At 37.1% G+C, this 21,432-nt stretch overlaps 3 protein-coding genes across 5 annotated transcripts; 2 read left to right on the forward strand and 1 right to left on the reverse strand.

Annotated features, from left to right (window-relative positions):
- Positions 1–1,050: 1,050 nt before the first annotated feature.
- LOC149014988 (copper transport protein ATX1-like) lies at positions 1,051–3,210 on the forward strand. Its single transcript, XM_089156374.1, has 3 exons — positions 1,051–1,492; positions 2,781–2,862; positions 3,046–3,210. The coding sequence occupies exons 1-3, from the start codon at positions 1,436–1,438 to the stop codon at positions 3,201–3,203; spliced, it is 297 nt and encodes a 98-aa protein (XP_089012500.1). The 5' UTR covers positions 1,051–1,435; the 3' UTR covers positions 3,204–3,210.
- Positions 3,211–3,290: 80 nt separating this feature from the next.
- On the reverse strand, positions 3,291–9,934 carry LOC149014989 (uncharacterized). 2 transcript variants are annotated; one of them, XM_089156372.1, is made up of 5 exons: positions 9,654–9,934; positions 8,546–8,666; positions 8,033–8,129; positions 4,584–4,670; positions 3,291–3,593 (listed from the first exon to the last, which is right to left on the reverse strand). In XM_089156372.1, the coding sequence occupies exons 1-5, from the start codon at positions 9,691–9,693 to the stop codon at positions 3,462–3,464; spliced, it is 477 nt and encodes a 158-aa protein (XP_089012498.1). In that variant the 5' UTR covers positions 9,694–9,934; the 3' UTR covers positions 3,291–3,461. The 2 variants fall into 2 exon arrangements, with proteins under 2 accessions (XP_089012498.1, XP_089012499.1); XM_089156373.1 differs by lacking the exon at positions 3,291–3,593 and adding an exon at positions 4,319–4,372.
- A 3,824-nt stretch (positions 9,935–13,758) lies between these two features.
- Positions 13,759–20,959, forward strand: LOC149014990 (DHHC-type zinc finger family protein). Of its 2 annotated transcripts, XM_089155966.1 has the most exons (10): positions 13,759–14,212; positions 15,176–15,289; positions 15,380–15,500; positions 16,089–16,300; positions 16,735–16,803; positions 16,986–17,057; positions 17,186–17,314; positions 17,637–17,717; positions 17,817–18,023; positions 19,452–20,950. In XM_089155966.1, the coding sequence occupies exons 1-10, from the start codon at positions 14,168–14,170 to the stop codon at positions 20,370–20,372; spliced, it is 1,971 nt and encodes a 656-aa protein (XP_089012092.1). In that variant the 5' UTR covers positions 13,759–14,167; the 3' UTR covers positions 20,373–20,950. The 2 variants fall into 2 exon arrangements, with proteins under 2 accessions (XP_089012092.1, XP_089012094.1); XM_089155968.1 differs by lacking the exons at positions 15,176–15,289; positions 15,380–15,500 and having other exon boundaries at positions 19,452–20,959.
- The last annotated feature ends 473 nt before the right edge of the window (positions 20,960–21,432 follow it).

Consider the following 21,432-nt stretch of genomic DNA (forward strand, 5'->3'; position numbering starts at 1 on the left):
AAAATGGTGACACTCGAGAATAAAACCAAAATGGTAAAAACTTTAGCCAGACTGAATTGCTCTTTTTTTTTTTTTTTTTTTTTTTTTTTTTTTTGACCAGTTCATAATGTAAATAAGTGGAGCTCCAATGAAGAAAAACCCAGCAGTATACTCTTCTGGGTGGTATTATAAGAATGATGAATTACTTAAGGCTACTTCACTGAAACTTGCCGAGTTCCATCCCTTGTCACAGTTGATCTGTTAGTGGGTGACTTTCTCCTCTCTTTCTTTATTATTTTTCTTGTATGGATTGTGAGTTGGAGATGAACATGATAAGAAACAGTGACAGTTAATATTAATTTTATCCATACTTTCATCATTTGAATCTTCTTTTAATCAAACCTAAGTAATTTGAAGTGAACCTGATGGGCTCTAGATGTATTTTAGGTATAAGGTATTAAGGAATAATAGTATTAGGTATAACGTGCCAAAGTATCCATACGCTAACCAAACCCATCTCTTTCTCTCTATGATTTGGCATGTTCATGACAGATTCATGGTAGGATAGGGTGTCAATAAAGCTAAACAGACAAAATCAGTTGTCTATTTTAAACAAACGCTCCACCATGGACTAGATCCAGTGAGATGGGATACTTTTTATACTTCAATATGGTTTTCTTTAGGGTAAACCCCAAGCTCCAAATCACATGAACTTTGAGCAAATTGATCTAAACACTAAACCCTGATGGGTAGAGCCGTAAAGATCTGTATTCTCATGACACCTCTACACCATATGGTAGAAGGAGAGATTCACAAAGAACCCATGAAAATCATACATTTCAGTTATATTGTATGGTGGAGAAACATAAGAAGAATACTGATAGATAAATGATCCATATTTAAGAAATCATAAGACATGGAAGAGAATGATTCACAAGATTGATCCAAACGCCCGTGATCAAAACCAGAGCTTCGAATATTTTGGAAAAAAAATATTAAAAATGATAAACCCAGATATACCCGCTTCCTTGCATGATCACTGCTATATATGAAAGTTTATTGTATTAATTAGAATACAAAGAAAACCCAAATTCCCAAAAGGAATAACTGCTCCCCTGCACTAAACATCTCTAGAAAATTTCTCTGGGAGGAGACTTCACCAATAACAATGACCCAGATATACATTTACATGTAGAACAGCTATAAAAGTCTTCTTTTTTAAGTAATATGCTATCTGAAATTGTCTTATGAGGAAACTGAGATCAAGTTGGGTGTTGATGGCTATATGTTACTTCAAAATTCAGATTGACAGAAAAGTGGGATGTAATTTATCATAAAGGATCAAGTCAACAAGGGAAAGAGTGCAAGCCTCTCCTGTTCTCTCCCTCTGAGAGAGGGAAAACCAGAGAGAACAGAAAGGGAGAGTTGTGTCAAAGAACAGAAGAAACGATAACTGATGGAGAAGGTAGCAAAACAAGCTCTCAAAGTTGCAGAGAATTTAACGGTTCCATCGGTAAGCTTCAAATCCATAGAACTTTGTCTCGTCTTATAGTTCTCATAAATGGTGATCAAAATCGTCTGTTTCTCTGTTCAGCTTTAATGGCTGATTATTATTTACTGTGGGCTCACTCAAAACAATCTTCAAAATCTTTTCTTTGTTTATACGATCAAAGATATATTGTTTCTTCAATCTGGTTATTGTGTTCCATTTTCTTGTTTTTGGCAATGCAAACTTTTAATCTTGTCAAACCAACAAATCTGTGGTTTCCCTCTGCATCTGCCATGCCAAGCTTGAAAACTGTAATGGCTATGGAATACTGGAATCTGGATGAGTCATGACTGCCACATACGTTGCTGCCTTCAATCCACCCACGCTTAAATCACAAAATTGTCTCTATTCTCTTAATCTCGTGCAACAAAAGAAGAATGAAAACATAACAGAAAAATTTTAGGCCAAGGCCTTAAACAGTATTCTGGGACATCCTTTTTTTTTTTCTCTTGAGAAAAAAGGGTGTTCTGCAAAGTTGGTTGATGTCAAAAGCTTCTTTCCTTTAAATGGGTTTTTGATTTGAACTTGAACCAAAAAAAAAAAAAAAACCCATCATCTTATATTTTTTGTGATAATATATTTTTTTGTTTATTTTCATAATGTTTCTAGGACTGCTTTAATGCGATCTTATGGTAGATATTTATCTTTTCATTTGTATTTGTATTATTAAATTGTATGTCAATGATCATTGTGCTAAGGAAGATAAAAATAATTCAATTTGAAAGTGATTTATAATTCCATTGAAGCTTGGGTCATGGCAATTGTCAAGCATGATATCTAATAAGCCAACACCATTGACCTAGAATATTCTTTTTTCTTTCTTTCTTTCTTTCATTCATGCTTCATGAGTTTATCATCAGTGGGTTTTGGAGTCTAGATCTTTTACCCACAAGGATAGAAGGTTGTGCTCTCGTTAAAACCCTTCTATCATACATTTTAGGAAGGGAACCTGTCTTTGAACAAGGTGGACCAAAAGCCAGACCAGAAATGTGATCTCCTATTAAATATATGATAGAGGAATTTATAGGGAGCATAGTCCTCTATGCATCCCAACTCTTAAGCACACATCCCTAGCAAGCTTTGAGCTATTAGAACTGAATCAATCACATTAAATTGGAAGGGATTTTCCCCCTTCAAATGAACATTTGCAGAAGAGGGAAAAAGATGCACATTTTGCCATGAAAACCTAAACTTGTGACTAATTATGGGATGTAAATAGAGATTAACTTATTGGTTTGGGGTAAAAATGCAGTTTCAGGTAATTGTGATGAGAGCTAACCTACGTTGCAGACATTGCAGAGATAGAGTATCACAAGTTGTTTCAAAAATAAACGGTTAGTAATTAGTACCTTATGTATGATTTATTTATATGAAACTAATACAAGTGCGTTTGGTACACATTTTTTTTCAATATTTTAATTTCAGAATGGTTTGGAAACCTAGAATCTATTCTAAAAATGCAACCAATCACAAGTTATATTTTGTAAAAAAAAACCTAATGAATTGTATGATTGCAGGGCTGGTAGAGTATGAAGTGGACGCAACTAATAAACTAGTGACCGTTAAAGGGGGCATGGATTCTAGTGCTGTGCCACTACTAAGCTTGCCCAGCAAACCCAACAAAAGGAGGCTTTCTTTTTGTGGATTCTTTGCTCTTACATGCTTTTCTCCATAGCTTCTTTGTAAAAGCGAAACAAGAGGTTTCATGCTATCCCATGCTAAAAAAAAAGGAAAAAATTTAATGTATCCTTGATAAACAATATACCAGAAGATGCAAGATCATATTAATGCAAGGTTATGGAAGAAAGGTCCATCAATAACATTCATCACTATAATGAACAAAAGCATTGTAAGTACAAAGAAATAGTTGCCCTTCATCTGGGATAACATCCAGAATGTGTCTGAAAATTCTTATGGAACAAATTGAACGCACTCAAATAGTCGCTTCAATTTCATCAGAGGCCACTGCTCCATTTGGAGCATCGTCTGCACGGAGCTGAGACGAAACGTCGTCAATGGCTGCGTTCAGCTGTGCAATCTTCTCTGTCAGTATCTTCCTTGTCTTCTGTTGATATCAATGGATCATGCAGAGAAATGTCAGTGCAGGTTTCAGGGAAATGGGATTCAAACATGATATGCACCAAGACCATTTAAAATGTTGGCTAATAGATACTTCAGTTGTTTTAAGCAGATGGATGAAGAAATGGTTTATATCTGTACAAGACTGAGAGAAATACAAACATATTTCACTTAGCAAGTCCTATCTAGTTCAATTAGATATGTTACATATGGCATAACCTACATCATATATATAGAGGAGTTTGGGGGGTGGGTGAGAGAAAGGGAATTGATGGTCTAAAGTGAAAACATTAAGTACAGAAAGGTGGGGAAATATCAGATTATTTTTTCAAGTGGAAAAACTATGTTAATTGTCTAAGCAAAATTATTGGCATGCTTACATTCTAATCACAGGTAGTAAACAGGATTAGACATTTAAATTCTTATGCTTACACTCTAATCACAGGTGGTAAACAGGACTTAGACATCTAAATTCTATGATACAATTATGCTGCTCTGCCACAAATCTGGAGTCAAAACCATTTTTTGCTTGGTGAACTAGCAACCGATCAAAAGTCACACTATAATTTTTTTCCCCTCCTAGTGAACTCAAACCCACATGCACAAGGTGGGTCTCAGAAAACGATACAGCAATTGGGAAGATGCTATAACTTCTACAAGCCTCAAATGCAATATGTTGCACAGACTAGGTAAGATTATGCAACCAAAAGCATCAAAATTGAAATACTAACAACCATCCTTATCAAAGCTCCAGAAGTGATCCAGCTGAATGACAAAAGAAGGAAATATTTTCAGTGTTAAGATTATCAACCAACAATGTTTTCTCAGAAATTTATCTCTCTATTATAATTTACTAGCAAGTGGAAAAGCATAAAGAACACAAAAGAGAAAATGAGATTAACAAATCAAAGTGGTTACTCCTGTTAAAAGTAGAGCTCATTGAAATCTAATAATAAGCAAAAGTGAAAGTACTCACCTCCAAAGCTTTTTCTTCATCATATATAAATTTTGGCAGCTTCCTCATCAAATCTTTTCTGTCAGTCCCAGCTAATGCCTTGCTAATCTGTAGATAATATGATCTGTTACCCAGGGCATAATTAAACTACATACCTACTTGATCTGTACTGATGCATCATGCAAGCATTCAGACAGTGGATTTGTCCAGAGTGTTGTCTGCAATTTTAATTTTATCCATAAATAAAGGAAAATTAGATGAGTCCTTGCTGTCATAAAAATGAAAAACTTAGAAGTTCTATCTTTTCTTTTCCCCTCATCTTATTGATGCTGTCACAGGATATTAAGGACTTTATACTTAACATTTGACTGAGAGTACCTTGCAAATTTTGCCATATTCTATGTTAGGGAAGTTGGCTACACATAAGAGATCAGACAGGTTTTTAGCAACTTAGTAATTAGAATTCTGATTTAGGTTTTGCAGTTTGATCAAGAACTTGATTTTTTCCTTTCTTAACATATGTAGCCATTGAACAAGTGAAATGAATTTGAGGTTTTGGATTAACGTATAATTGAATTGCTATGCCGCGGATATATGGCTGTCTTCTTCCTCAACTCAACTTCAGAATCGATTCCTTATTAGGTGTGGTATGTTCATTCTTCTACACACCCTTTAGTTATATCTTCATCCTGCTGTCAACAATTGAACCATCCTCTACTTTTATCATCTGTTTGTGGCTTACAGTCCAAAAGATTCATATCAAATGCTATTGATTCTTCTCATTCTAGCATGAGACTTCATATGTTGAAACCTCATAGGTTCAACTTATCATGCCCAATTGAGTCCCAAAGAATACCTCAGGGTTGAGAAACATATCTAAAATCAGACTGGTTCTAGAAATACTGTTAGATCTGAACAACAACAACAACCAACTTGCAGGTATTTTCTTGAGTTCATGATCTCTGTTTCAGTGTCTTTAGTTAGAATAACTTGAGCTCTGGGTAATGACTTTCCACCAGAATTTCCAGCTCAATCAAAGGTTTCTAGGAGGAGATTCACTTCAAAAAGAGGTTGTGTTTCACCTAATTTTAAGTAATCTCATCCGACAGTAGAAAACAACTTGTAGGCTATGTTTGGATGCCAAGAAAATAAAAAATAATGAGAAAATCATGATGATGATGACTAATTTATTTGTTATCCTTTCCTCAAGTTTGAAAATTTCAGAATCAATTTTTTTTCTTTCTTTCTTTCTTTGAGCATCCAAATATAGCTCTAGTGTCATCTATTTTATTTATCCTCCTATTATACCTTGTCCCCAAAAGCACTGCTTTTCTCAATCTAAATTCTGTTTTATCTTCTATTTGATTTCATTGTCTATTTTATCTCCTTTCTCAATCCTTCTCACCACTTAACCACTCAGTTATCTTTGAAATTCTGGTCATTTACAGTTCTGGTATTTCTCTTTAGATTGCAAAATAATCACAGGATTACTGCTGGACATTCGATCTGAGTTGTCTAACACTTGGGTAGATCTATTGTTATTGATAAAGATACATATAGTGGATGGTTTTGTTCCATCTCTCTAAGTTTGTTAAAGAATCCCTTTGTAATAAGAAACAGTTTTCCACCATAATTAGGATTAGTCCTAGTTTAGTTTCCTAACTGTTATTCTGTTTTCAAGATCTTTGGTACCCCCTCCCCCTGCCCACAAGAAAAAAAGAAGGATTTTTTTATTGGTAGCCCACTTAAGTGGGAAAAATTACTGGTTGCCCACTTTCTACAAAACCCTAAATTACCCGTTACCTACTGTTAACATTCCTCACCTTTACAGTTAAAAAAATTCAAAATTTGAATCCGAAAGGATGACTTTGCCCCTATAGTAGGTAATACAACGAAAATGCCTTTAAGGTGGGTAATATTAAGAAAACGCCCTTAAACTCACACTGTCTCACTCCATCTCAACTCCCATCTGCAACTCACTCCACCACAACTGGAGAGAATGTTGGATAATTTAGAATCTAACCAAACGTAATTTAATCCTCTTCCTCTCTTCTGATGCTTCACTTCCTTATTCATACAACTTGAGCAGATTGATCTCTCATTCCACCATGGTTTCACTGGTAAGAGATTCTCACTCCAATCGATTTCTCTCAACAGCACAGAATCGTTACTTTTTCACTGCCATCTCTTCTCTCAATGGTTCTAGGGTTCAGAGAACTCCTGGTTGTTCCATGCAAACGATTTGTTACAATTTCTTCCAAAACGATTCTTGTCACTCATTTGTTTCTGCTACCAACGGTAATTCTGGAGCAGTTTCTGAGAATTTGTCTGAATCTATCATCGATTTTAGACTGACAGAGCTCACTATGGAGACAAATAAGCCAGAGAAGTCATCCATTCCTGAATCCGATCTCCTCAAACTCTCTCAAGTTTTAACTGAGTTTTCTGTTTGCAGTAGTGACATCTCTGGAGAATTGCAGAGATTGCTTGCCTTCTGTCACCTGATCATGTTGATAATCCTGACGCCATTGATGTGGAAATCGATTCTAACAGTGAAACTTTTCTGCAGTCATGGTTCAGATGCATGCAACAAGAGGTGGTAGGGTCCAGCACTAATTCATGTTGTGGATGAAAGGCGTGAAGCCCTCATGGTATGGTAAGCCAATGGACCAATCTGACTTGAATTAGTATTTGTTTGTTCATGGGCTAGCTACATAAGCAAGACAAGAAGTGAGATTTGGGGATTCATCAGTTTAACATTTTTCTTGGGGAGAGTTCTTGCTGCAACCCTTGGGTGCTCTTAGGAGATCTCCATTGTATTTTCTACTATCACATGGTATATTATGCCCGTGGGTTTAACACATCATATTGGTGTGTAAACCACAATAGATCTGTGTCATGTTTGCACTGTGTTTGTTTTCTTCGTGTTTCTTGGTGTTTTTCTATTAACACATACAAGGAACCCAAATAGGATTTTGGTACCCAACTTCTGCATCACTTATTCCCCAAAGTTCTTTGAGTCTGTGTTGCACACTTTTCAGGTTTAACATGTGAAATGACAGAATTTTATCCGTAGGAAAATAGAAAAGTATGCCATATTTAAAAGGTAAAAAAGTAAGGTTACTTCTTTTTCTCCAACCTTACAAGCACAACAAGATATTCCCAAATTAGATAGGCAGGCGCATGTGCAACAATGGCAGCTTCAGATGATTAAATAAACTCCTAGTCACCACAAGTTATTCAAGTCTGGGAAAAGGGATCCAGTGCTCACACTAAGTCCCATTCAAAAATCGAAGCACTCAAATTGCTAGACTAAGTGGAGCATTCAATAACGAGATACCCAATGATGAAAAAATTACTTAGCTAATAGCACTTCTGCAATGGAAGTTAGAATGAAAAGCGACTTTGACCACCAATACAACCTCAACCAAATTACAATCAATACATGCAGCAAAAATAAAAGAAATTACCTGAGGTGCAAATACACAGCCTAGTGCCCCAACCACTATGCCTCCCAGTACAAATCCACCAACAAAGATGCTTGCAGTGTTTGGCTTTTCACCATCACTGCATTCGCAAAGAAGGTACAAAGTTGCAGTAAAACAAGTGTAATTTTTGAAAGAGAGAAGAAACAACCAAAGCTAAGAACATAGGGCAAGAAGGGAGAGGAGAAAAAGCACTATACAAGGAAAAATATTGAGAGATATTCAGTGGAGATGACACATATAATTTCATCAACAACCAATGCACAAAATACCATAAAAGACCATAATAGCACATCTAAGTGAACAGGCTGTAGATCTCAAAGTTAAATATGGTGAACTAAGGTGATAGGAACCTGACATTCATCCACATCGCATCAAACTGGAATGGCAAATCATGATAAAGCATTGGGGTAAAAAATTGGACTATAGAGGAAACTGAAGGATAAAAAGTATAAAACAAAATACATAAAAATCTACAGGGTAGGAGAAAAGTAAAACCTATATGCTGCCTGAACTGTAAGTGGCCTTCTATAAGCTGAAAGTTTTGCCTTCCTCGTAAGGATTAAATTTCTGGGGCTGCTGCTCACAGTAAATTGATCCACTGGCTTCAGTGATGGACCTAGTAAACAAATTAGATCAGTTCATACATTCCAAGGCTCCAAGTAAACTCTAAACATAATGTACAAAACAACTAATATACGTAAGTGCATAACTCATTGATCCAGTGTAGCACAGACCTAAAGTGAAATCATATTGATGACAAGCAGCAGCACCTAGGAGACTCCTAATTTTCCTCTTATACGGAGATTGTGGTGTTTTTTATCATCATGAATGAAAGATAATATTAATGTTAGGTACCCTAAAGTTTAATCATAAACAGTAACAAGTTTTTGAACATTTATTAACTTTCCACGATTTTCTATCATTTTGAAGATCAAAACTGAACTCAATGCAAGCTATTTCCCAATTCACTGGGTTTAAAAAAAAATCCTGTAACTTTCTTGGTTACACAGGTATCAGGGTTCCTAGGATGTTAGAAGTTATAGGGCCGCAAAACTTGTAAAAATATATCACTACTTACTAAATCATAACATAGAAGATGGAAAAACAGAAACGGAGTGGCCCGGGGGGGTGTCACTCTCACGTCCTCAGCTTGAATAGGGGAAGGAGACACTACAACCAATGATTCTCCCAACCTCCAATAGTAGGGAATGTTACTGACTCTGCAGCAATTTCTAAACTCCAGTAGTTGGGGATGTTATTAGTCCACAGTAACTAACACGTCCTTAAAATTTTGAAACTCCAAGCAGAAAAATATATCACCATGAGTAACAGATCATGGGCACTTTAATCATTTAAGAAATTCATATCCAATTTGGTATCTAAATCTACGACAAATATCCTGAGCGTTAAATTCAAATAAACTTCCTAACTCCATGTCCTACAAAAACTTCATCCAGAGAAAATGCAAGGAAATAGCCATATGGACAGCAACGATAACTAAGAGTTGCGCAAAAACTAAACCACTGGAGAAAGAGATTCCGAAGTTCATCAGAAAACTATCATTAACGATGAAATCAAAAACAGAAATTCAGAGCAGAATTACCATTTAAAAGATGCAATCGAGGACTCGCGAGAGTAGCCATAGCTGAAATTGTACTTCGAATATCGAGAGTGAAACAGAGAGAGATCGAACTAATGGAGCTAATCAGAGAAACGATGACCAAGCTTGATATTCTTTTTTTTTTTTTTTTTTTTCCTTTTCCTTTTTCTGTTTTTCTTGTTCGATCTTATGTTTGATGCGTTTTAGTCTTTTAGATCGTTCAACCAAAAATGAAAAAACAAAAAAGCTTTTTAGATGGGCTTGATGGCGAAACTCGATGATATTTTTAGGGGTCGTATAACTTGTATAACAATGATTCTGGCACACTTATATTGACGCGTCCGGATCAGAGACCCCGACGGGATTGTGCTCCCCAACTCTTGCTGACCACAAAGATCAGTGGGCCCATGGTAAAAAATATTTTTTTGGTAAAAAACTTTTAAAAAAAACTTTTTTCCACCAGTGGGACCCACTGGTTTTTGTGGTCAGGAAGCCGACGGGAAGCACTCTGTTCTCCCCCGACGAGGAGATGATCCGAATTCTATACTGATCTAGGGCAGGTTATGCTTGGGGCCCAGTTTTAGCTTCAATCTCGTTTTGGCCATGTATCTGAGAAATAGAGAAAAAGATGGAGTTCGGATTAGCTTCCCGTCAAGGAAGTACACGCTTTTGAACCACGTGGGACCCACTAAATTTTTTTTTTCTTTAATATTTATAGGGGAGCCTACTATTATATGGTGGTAATGTGTCATGGGAGCACACTGTTCTCCTTGGGTGGAACTTGGAAGATGATCCAAGCTCAAAAAACATGCTGCAAAGTGGCAAGTTTAGATCAATTCCCCCTAAGGGATAACAATGTGTTTCTCTTACGATTTTTAACTATATAATAGTGGGAGGGCCCACCTAAAAATATTAAAAAAATAAAAAGTGAAAATCCCAATGAGTCTCACATGGTCCTACCTTGTTTTATATTGTTGAAAACCATCCAAGGAGCATGTCGTTTTCCACCGCCGGAGAGGTGATCAAGACTCCGAAGTAGTATGGACCCTGCATGGGTATATAGGAAGGCAAATTGTCAGTATCTTTTAGAATCTAGTTTTGTTCCCTTGGAGGATAATGCATGACACTACTCCACCTATATGACCAACAATCACAAAACTCAAGAGGTCCCACTATGCCAATTTTTAGAGGTGGGTCCCACTCAATTGTGTGGTATAGATGGTATGATTGAATGTATACCCCTCAATGTAAGAGTTGGGATCTTTACTCTTGCATGTAAAAGATCGTACTCCCCCCACACCCTCTTCTATCACACATTTAAGAGAGGACCTATCTCTAAGCACTGATAAAATGGGCAAGAGGTGAAAACCCTTCTAAACATGTGATAGAAAGGTGTAAAAGAAGCATAGTCTCCACACTCTCAAGAAAATCAATGCTCAGAGGTAGAAACCCTTATAAACACATGGTAGAGAAGTGTAAAGAAAAGCATAAGCCCCAAACTTTCAAGAGAAGGAGATCAAAACAAGTCTAATTACACCATCCTGACATTTCTTCACCATATATTTAGGAGAGGGGTTCCACATTTCTAGTGTTTAGATACCCTTACTCAGGATGACCCTGTCTATTGCATGTATGACAATTTGGTCGCTTTCCGCTCCTTAGTTCGGTGTGAACCTTGTGTTTTCATGCAGCTGTGTGTCTGTAGTTTTTTTTCTTTAATAAATAAAGTACCGCTTACAAAAAAAAAAAAAACCCTTAAAATGTACGGGAAAGAATGTAAGAATAATGTCATCATCTATCCTCAATCCTGCCATCTTTCAGAGGTTACCAATAAAGAGAAAACCTCTCCTCTTTTTTTTTTTTTTTTTTTTTTTTTTTGGGTGGGGGGGACAACTTTACATTCTGGCCATGAGTATTGAGTAACAGCTCACACTAGCATCTTCATTTCATTGCTTGGACTTCTTTTGAGTGCACCATAAAGAGAGAGAGAGTTATTTGACTTGATAGTTGAAGATACCCCTGGAGTTCATGTTTATGCCATGATCAAGCCATCCCAGTGTCATAAATCATAATGATTTGTATTCACACTTTCTGTCATGCTTCCTTCATAAGACACAAACATGCACTACAGAAAAGAATCAAAAGAATGAATAAGCAATGAATAAGCAAATGAATTTATTTTTAAATCAGATCCATGTTCCTCTTAATTAAATTATTCATCATGCAAAGAATTTGTAATTAAATAATATCAGCTTTTGGAAAGCTGTCCCAAGTCAAAGCTGAAACAAAAATAGTAAAATCATCCATGTTTTTTCGTGTGTGGGTCTATTTATCAATTCAACCCTCCCCCTCCCCTTGCATTTTAAATGAATTCAATTATATGAACATTTTATAAAATTCATATTAATGCTTTTTGGCATAATAATGGTAGTTCCTATACAGAAATGTTATTGACGTCTGAGGGATTTGCACGCACACCAAAACTGTTGTTGTAATCACAGTATTTCTTTAGAGCTGAAATCGTACATGAAGTACTTTCTTTAAGGTATTTAGACACCCCGATGTGGGACTAAACAAAACCATGGATAAAAGACACAATTAAAATAAATAAAATATTTATATAAAGTTTTAAACATATTTACAACAAGAAACAGAAAGACTAAGGAGGTCTTGAGTTTCAATCTTTGTCCTTTTACACTTCCTCCCCCTCCTCCTCTTTCTTCCCATCACTGGGTTCTAAGTTCAGGCCCTATTCAAACTTAATGCAAACTCTATTGCAGAGCCAATGTATATGATAATTATAAATTTAAGATCTAGACTAAAACTTTAGGCCCTGTTTGGTTACATGAATCTGGAGATTTCAAATATCTAGAGATTTTAAATCTATAGATTCCAAATTTATGGAGTCATAATTCATAAAATTAACTGTTTGGTTAACTTGAATATGTGGAATGAAATATGTGGATTCATTCTAAAAAATTGTTTGGTTGATGTGATTTTTGTGAATGCGCAAATGTTTAGCACTTTTATACATAAATTTACAGATTCATGTTTTAAGTGGAAAAATATGAATCTTTAGATTTCATGAATCTAGGGATTTTCACAACTAAAGGGGTACAAATCTCACATTCATGAAATCCAGATATTTGAAATCTTTGGGTTAATGTAATCAAACATGCCCATAATGAATTTGAATTTGAATTCTCTACCTCTCAAAATAGGGGTCTATGCTCTCTTACACCTCCAAATCACACATTAGGAAGCTGCTCACCTCTAAGTTATTTCATTAACATATAGAGGTGAGCCCCCTTTTAATATGTGGTTAAAAAATATGCGGTAGGGCTAGGCTTTTGCAATCCCAAGCCCAACCCTATATATTATAATCTAAGCTCATTCTCGTTTTGACTCTAATTTATGGCAATGATTATTATTCTTGACCTGAAGCCCTATAAGGCTAAGCCAAGCCCTTATCCTGATTGGCCCTGTCTCTGCCTCTAATTGATCCTATACTTGGCTTTATCATTGTCCCTATTCCTAACTCATTGAGATCAAGCATCAGGAGAAAAAAAAAAAAAAAAAAGAAGCCAGAATCATGGCTAAAATCAAAGCAAAAGTTAAGACAAAAAATTAGAGACGGATCAAGACAGGCCTACTGGGCCAAAGAGTAATCTCAGGTGTGCCCCTAGTCCTAGTCAGGGCTAAAATAGTTTCGTCTTAATCTGCCCTCAGAGCCAAATTCTTGAACCCAAGCCTTATTCGGACTTAAAGAAGATTAGGGCCGTCAGTACCAAACTTATACCCCTAATTTATGTACCAAAATTTCTCTTACCGAAAATTAAAATTGACCTCAACTTTAATTACAATCAATATAGAAAGAAAAGCCAAATTTACATAGCAGATGGTCCAGTAATACAATTACCATAAAGGGCAAACATGTCATATATGCGTCTTTTGTTTTTTTTCTATGGTCAAGTCAACAAGAAACTACAAAAGGAATGATTTTGGAAAAAAAAACAATAATCATAATTCGTATAATAATGATTATGGAAACAAATGAAAATTACTTAGATCGGCTTTTTGGTCTCACACCACCCTCCACACCCTAAATGCTTAATAAATGATAAAACGCTGCGGTTGTAGAGCACAGTAAAAACCATTACGAGAGTGTCTTCTCTGCTCTGCTTGCTGGCTTCCATGGCTTTCCTGTCGATGTCCGATGTTTCAAACTGAAGAAACCCTAGAACTGTAAATCAAGTTCATGGGTCGTCTCTAAATGAGTTTTATACTAGTGGGTCGAGAACTCAAGATCGAAGTCTTCTGAAAACTAACTGGAGACTGGGCGTAGAGTGTGTGATCTGGACAGTGAGAAAATGGAGTGGATCAGTTTTTGATCTAATAGATGTTGTTTGTTGGGTTACTGTGGCGTTCTCACTTCGTTCAGAGTATAGTTGGGTGTAGTTATTGAAATGTAAGTGCTGGTAGGGAGCACAATTTAAAGTGGTTTTCGCTTTTCAGTCATGGTGAGGCGTCATGGATGGCAGCTCCCGGCTCACACGTTTCAGGTGCATTGTTATTTTGTTTCGTCGTTCGTTTCAGATCAGATTTGGAGTTTTGGGTTTTACTAGGGCTTACGACAATACTGACTGTATGATCATGGTTATTTAATTTCTTTGAGCTCCTTAGATTTTGGTGTGCAATGCGAATTTTTTTCTCTCTGTTCAGGCGAATTCTGCAATGTGGGTTTTGTTTAGAGGATGGGAGATGGAACAAATTGGTACTCTAGGATAGATAGTTTTTTTTTTGTTTATGTTTTAAGGTTTTAAAGTTTCTGAATGTTGTGACTTTTGATGAAGGAAACCTCAGCCAACAGATGGTTTTAAGTGGATTTTTTTGGTGAATCTCTGCACTTTGGTGTATGTACAACCTGTTTTCAGCACTTGTAGTATTCCTGGTACTCCTGTATGATTCTTAACGCGATGAAGTTTCTACTTGTTTCTTGGATCTTAGTAGAGGTCTTTTCCATCTGTCCCATGACACATCTTCAGAAGCTTGGCCCCGTAGCGGTAATAACCTTATTGTAGAAGATAGAAATCATGTCGTCGTTGATAAGTTGATCATTTGAGTACAAAATTACAAATGGTATTTTAGAGGGCCAGTTAATCATTGTTCTTGGTTGCCACTTGAACTCCTGAATTTTGGTCGTATATTGTTCTTTTAAAGCAGTGCTAGCTAGATGTTAATCGTTTAGTCAGAGAGGATCAATTTGTTTGTTAGGTCTAGCCTATGGTTTCCTGTTCCATGGTGTTTGAACAAGTAGGCCCGTTGTCATGGACTCTTTGATGATCTGTTATTTTGACACAATTTTGTGAGTATTCTTCGAAGCAGTTTTTGATGTTCCTAGTTTTCCTGGTAATGGTGAGTCCCAATTATCTGAGACCTTGAACAGTCTGTGGGAACATTCCAAAACTCAAACTTTAGTTTCTACAAGAGTTTCTCTTCTCATATCAGCTATCCTTGCTTTCCAGGTTGTGGCTATAACTGTGTTTTTCTTGCTATCGGTTGCATACTATGCCTTTTTTGCTCCGTTTCTTGGTAGGGACATTTACGAATTCGTGGCTACTGGTGTTTATTCTTTCTTGGTAAGTAAGATTCTTTATAGTGAGGGCAGTTCTTTTTCCCCCCTGGGTCATGCATTAACTCTTTTTTATTATTATCATTTTAAATTTCAGGCTCTTTCAGTATTTATTCTCTATGTTAGATGCACGGCCATTAATCCAGCTGACTCTGGGATACTCAATGGGGGAGAGGGGATATCTGCTTATAGGGCTCAGAATAACAATGAGATGCCTGGTGAGTGATTTTAACTTGACTTATCCTGGTTGGGGAGTTCAAAATTCTGGGAGGTTTGGAACCCCATTCAGTAAGTGTATCAATAACAACCCCCACTAAATATTTATAAAACGAACTATGATGTCCTGAGATGAGGTTTTAGATCGGATAGTTACAACAACCTGGTAAAATTCCCAGGAGTTCTGCATATCGAGTCTGGTTTGAGCGACATGGATGACAGGTGCTGGCAGACTGGCTTCTGTCCATCCTTGTGTGTTGACATTTATCTCCTTCTGTTTAAATTATATGATTCTCAAAAAAAATTCTTTCAGTGGCCTACATATAAAGGCTTCCGGTTGTGGTCCATCTAATTGTTCCATTGGAAGGATAATGTGCCAATTCAGACAATTGTATGGATAAGGCATGCTCCTTATAGGTCACACTCCAAATCTAAATTCAGTCATGTAGCTCTAAGCCCTGTGTATTCGCATTGTGTCTTGTATCTTCAGTTGTTCATCAGTTTTCAGCCATTTTTCAAAAATTGAATTCTGTAGTTTCCAAAGCTTATTTTCTTTGATCTCTTTATTTTTCATGAAAACTTTGTCATAGAATCAGGGAATGCTGCTCCAACAGAAGAACTTAACAAAGTGGAAATGAAGGATGGAGAAAGGTTTACCAGGGATAATTCTAGTTGCTGCTCAAAAATTGGAGGCTTCTTCTGTGGGTGTTTAGTAAGAGAAGATTGCCGGAGCGATGTAGATTATATGAATCGGCAAGCTGGCGAGGAAGATGTTTTATTTTGCACATTATGCAATGCGGAGGTAGAGTATATCTTTCCTTTCATTTAAGTGTGGAAGGGGGGGGGGGAGGGGAAAGAACATGCTAATTGACTTGACTTTGATAAAAAAAAAATAGTGAAACTTAGGGGGCATGATTCTAGTTAGAATTTGTGATGCCGTGTTGGGAATTGATAAAGATCTAGGAACTCAGTGATCTGCAGACAATGGATTGTGAACTAAGAGCCCTTCACCCAAAACCTGAAACAGAGATCATGACATGTATCAAACAATATCCAATTATGTGTTGAACCAAATGGAATTTGACATGAAAAGTTCAGTTTGATTCATATGGTTTAATTGTTTATCCCTCAACTGCATCTGTAGCCTAACTGGTAATCTTATCATGTAGATGCACTGCCTGGTTTATTTAATGCTGGATGAATTTACAGTGATTTGCTTTTTCCCCCTCTGGATAGGTGCGCAAGTTTAGCAAGCATTGCAGAAGTTGTGACAAATGTGTGGATGGATTTGATCATCATTGTAGGGTATGTGAGCATTGTATTCTCTAGAACTTGCATCTTCAGCACTCATTGCGGAATATACCGTTTATCTTGATATTTGATTTTTTATTGCTAGTTGCTACCTTGTTGACATTGACTATGTTTATCATTTCTATGCATTGGGATTATTATGGGCATCATAAGTTCTTTTTGTCTTTCTGATGCAGTGGTTAAATAATTGCGTGGGGAGAAAAAATTATATCACATTTGTGTGCCTTATGGCAGTGAGTCTTGTATGGGTAAGTTCTGAGAATAAGGTGCTGTTTAATATTGTCATTTTTTACTTCCCTTAGCCCGCAAGCATTTCTCTCTTCTCCTTCTAGATTTTGCACTTCCCTTCTTTCATTTTTTTTCTTCTTTTTGGCAGCTCATTGTTGAATTCGGAGTTGGAACAGCAGTCCTTGTTCGGTGTTTTGTTGATAGAAAGGGTACTGAAAATCAGATAATTGAGAGGCTGGGAGTTGGATTCTCTAGGCCCCCATTTGCTACAGTAGTTGTATGTAGCCTGTCGACTTTCTGGTTTCTCTTCCTTCCCCAATAGCTATGATGGGCTAAAATATCTGTTTGAACTTGGAAATGGAAAATTCATGGTATCTTGCCGAGCGTAATGGAAGTCCACCATGGAGGTCACAGTGAAATATTAAAATGGAAAAAAAAAGCCATGGGATAATTATGTTATTGATCAATTTTGTTCATTTGGATGGTAAAAACACATAGGATAGAAAATGGAAAGCAAGGGATCCAGAGAAAAATCTAGGGTCCACTTTACATTTATTTTTTATCTTTTATTTTTAATGATGTATTAAGTTATGTTTCAGGCCCTCTGCACGGCTGTTTCTTTTCTGGCTACCGTGCCATTGGGAGAGCTGTTCTTTTTCCATGTGATTTTGATTCGAAAGGTCTGTTCCTTTAATTCTTTATCTTGTGTTTACATGCCTGCAGGAAAATACAACACAATTCTGATACCCCCCCCCCTCCCCTGGATTTCCTTTGTATAGGGTATTACAACATATGATTATGTTGTTGCTATGAGAACGCAAAGTGAACCACCTGGGCCATCTGTAGATGCAGGGGACCAGCAGAGTCTTCCATCTTCACCTACAAGTTCGGCTGTGACTGCCATAAGTGGACGAAGCTCCCTTGGGCTAGGTTTGCAATATAAAGGGGCTTGGTGCACGCCTCCAAGAATCTTTGTGGATCAGCAGGTAAGATATAATCTATAGTACAATACTCAGCACTGCACATTGTAGTGAATCATTCACCTCAAAATGCAGGCAATTTTTTTTTGTATGATACAATAACTTTAGGCCATTGAAACCATAACCAAGAGATAGATAATGGATCCATGCTAAATGATGTATGATCTCAACCAACACAATTCGTTCGATTCTTATATTGTTGGTTACATGCTCCAAGGTCTGTATACTTTTGTTGACAGCACCAAAATTAGCTGATTCTTTTATACAAGCAAGCTTTTCCTAGAAGTTGTTTCTGTCACTAACAATGCCCGATTTCATGCCAGTTTCAACTATAGGTAGGAAACTCACGAAAGTTTTGGCAAAATTCACAGAGAGTCTGAACTAGTTTGAACAAACTGGGAAATTTTTTTGATGGTTTTTCCTAGAGTTCCTGATTAGTTAGTGAATAATTTGGTAGATAAAAAGTCGCCCAGAAAAGAAAACTTGGACTCCAAAAATAGTCTTTTATATTTTGTCAATAATTCAGATCCTTTGCCCACCAAATCTTTTCAAGAGAATGTTTCGAACATTTTGTTCTGAAATTTGCAAGCATAAACAAAATTCTTTTGATGGAATTTCTGAAATCATGTAGACAACTGAACAATTAACTCCCTATCAACAGTTTACCCAGCTTTTCCTCAATGTCTACTTCTTAACGAAATTTCTGAAATAGTCTAAATAATCTTGTAAACCTCAACCTATGACTAGTACTGGTAAGGAGAAGAGAGAATAAAGTTTGAGGGAGAATAAGAGAGAACAATGGGAGAAAAGGGTTTCGCACTAGAATATGTGTTCTGTGATATCAACCAATGCATATTTGTAGCAAGGAACATAACTCTTACATAGTTGAGCCTAAACCTAGGTAACAGCACAAGTCAAGCTTGACTTATTTTCTTCGAAATTTATCCACAATGGCTTGATGCTATTGTTGCCTTGCCACAGGTTGTTTAGTGTAAAGTAAGTGGCAATCCTGTTATGGATAAAGTTTCTATGCTGTCCAACTTCCCCACATGTCAACATTATGATTTGAAAATCTACTTTAAAAATCAGTTCTGTTTGAGAGATTGGCCTGTTGATGAGTTTTGGAGATTAATGGTGGTCCACTGAGTTAATTATAAGGTTCCCTATATCTCTCTGTCAGAATGACCCGATAATATACCCTTTCTACCCCCCCCCTTCAACCCAAAAGGAAAGTATGGGCAGATGATTGGCTCCAGATGGCAGAAGGTGTAGATCATGGAACCTTACAATACTGCTGCTTGCCGCAAACAATTTTCCTATTTTACATTTCAGGTGTTCTCTTAGTTTTTGGTGCTGTTCATATTGTACCTGTTGAGCATTAATTGTTGACCAAATTATAGAGACCTCAACCTATCTGTATTGTCTGCCTTGCAGGATGAAATCATCCCACACCTGGGGCCAGGACGTGTACCATCGACAGTTGATCCAGATGCAATTGGAACATCTGAAAAGGGAAAAAAAGTGGCCCAGCGCCCAGTCAGAATTAGTGCATGGAAACTTGCAAAGTTGGATTCCAATGAGGCGATTAGAGCTGCTGCCGAAGCTAGAGCATCATCCTCAGTTCTGCGTCCTGTGAATTCTCGTCAGCAGCCATATGATGCAGACCATTTATCAAGTAGCAATATAAGTGGCAGAAGCAGTCCAGTCAGTACGGATCATGGGTACAACAGGGATTCTAGAATGGGGGCTAGAAGGTTACCTTCACTCAGGAGTTCTTATCCACCAAGCCAGGCTAGCAAGGATGATGTTGAAACGTGTACTCATAGTGCCAGCAACCTCAGTAGCCCTCAGCACACTAACAATCTCATGTCTTCCCCCATGGAGCAGCAAACTTCTAACAGGGAACACTTCAACCCGATGTATCAGTCTTCAGCAGATCAATCTCCTTGGTCAGCAAAAGCAAGTGTTGGTGATGAGGTTGCTCCTCGTGATAATTTCCATATACCACAGGACCCAATTAACAGAAGCAACAGAAATATTCAGGAGAATTCTAGATCTTCAGTGGTTTGGGATCAAGAAGCAGGACGCTTTGTGTCTACAACTACTTCCAGAACCGTTGGGTCCTCTTCGCAGGGACCAGAACTCCTCTACACAGGTCAGTCAATCTTTTATGGTGGTCCTCTTGTGAATGAAGGGTTGACCAGAGGCTCTAGAAGTGGCAGTTCAATGAGGCAAACCAGTGTGGGGAGAGGCTCCACCTCAAATTATCAGACTAGACCAGAGAGAGGAGGCCAACTTCCCGTATTTGTTCCAAGTGATTCTCAGGTGAATGAGTTTTCTTCTAGATTGCCCTGAGGGGTCAACCAGACGGGCTTTTCTTTTTCCAGGTATATAATTGAGTTAAACCAGCATTTCTTTCTTTCTTGTATGTGCTGTCTTCTTCTATCATCATGTATGCACGATTCAACCTGCTGGATTGTCTGTATATATATCAATTTTCAATCATCCTTTATTTGGGAGCATTTACTGAACCTTCATCCATCTTCATCATCCTTCTTGTGCTCAGTTTGTGCACTAACACATTATGCCCTGTTCATCATTTACACATCCATGGATCATCTAAACAAAGGTATACTTCAGCATCCCAGTTTGAACATGCAACATGCGACATGCGATCAGTAGTCTGAAAACTACTTCCAATTTTCCAAAATGCTAATAATAAACGAGCGGAGTATCACCAGTCTTCACTACCGTGGTTAGCAGCTTCCAGTTATTTGGCATATATGTGCATTGCTGTGTATGATGTTTTTCCAAGTACTTGCCCTATGCACTCCTATTTATGTATCATGGTTGGCTATAGGCCTTCGGTTAATCTTTGTTTTGGAGATTTTGGGTGATGGTTGTGCTTGTTCAAATTGATCAAAACTCTACAAAAAAGGAAATAATACCTCATAAAAGGATTTTTATTATTTTTTATTTTTAAATCGAGCAAAGAGGTAAAAGGTCTTAATATTTCTCAATCTCATTTCTCTTCTTCTGAAACAATTTTCTTATCCACCTTATTCTCTTGGAAAGAGAAAGTTTTCCCTTTTATTATTAATATTAAAAAAAAAAATTTGAATAACAAAAGGAAAGTTTTTGTGAAATTTACGTTAAAGAGTTCACCCTCTTTAACCCTTCACCCCATTTGTCGGATGAGTCCGAATCCTCACCCGTCTGTGCTCCCCAACGGTTTCCCGACCACACAAACATGTGGGGCCCACAGGTGAAAAATTAAAATTTTTTTTGTATTTTTTTCAAAAAGTGTTTTTCACTTATGGGTCTCACATGTTTGTGTTGTCAAGAAGCTGTCAGGGAGCACTCTTGTTAGATATCCAAAATGTCCTTTCTTTTTCTCGAACATCAAAATAATTAG

Source organism: Hakea prostrata, chromosome 5 (genome assembly GCF_041222555.1).
Source record: "Hakea prostrata isolate BN-2017 chromosome 5, UWA_Hpros_2, whole genome shotgun sequence".
In the NCBI taxonomy this organism is placed as follows: Eukaryota; Viridiplantae; Streptophyta; class Magnoliopsida; order Proteales; family Proteaceae; genus Hakea; species Hakea prostrata.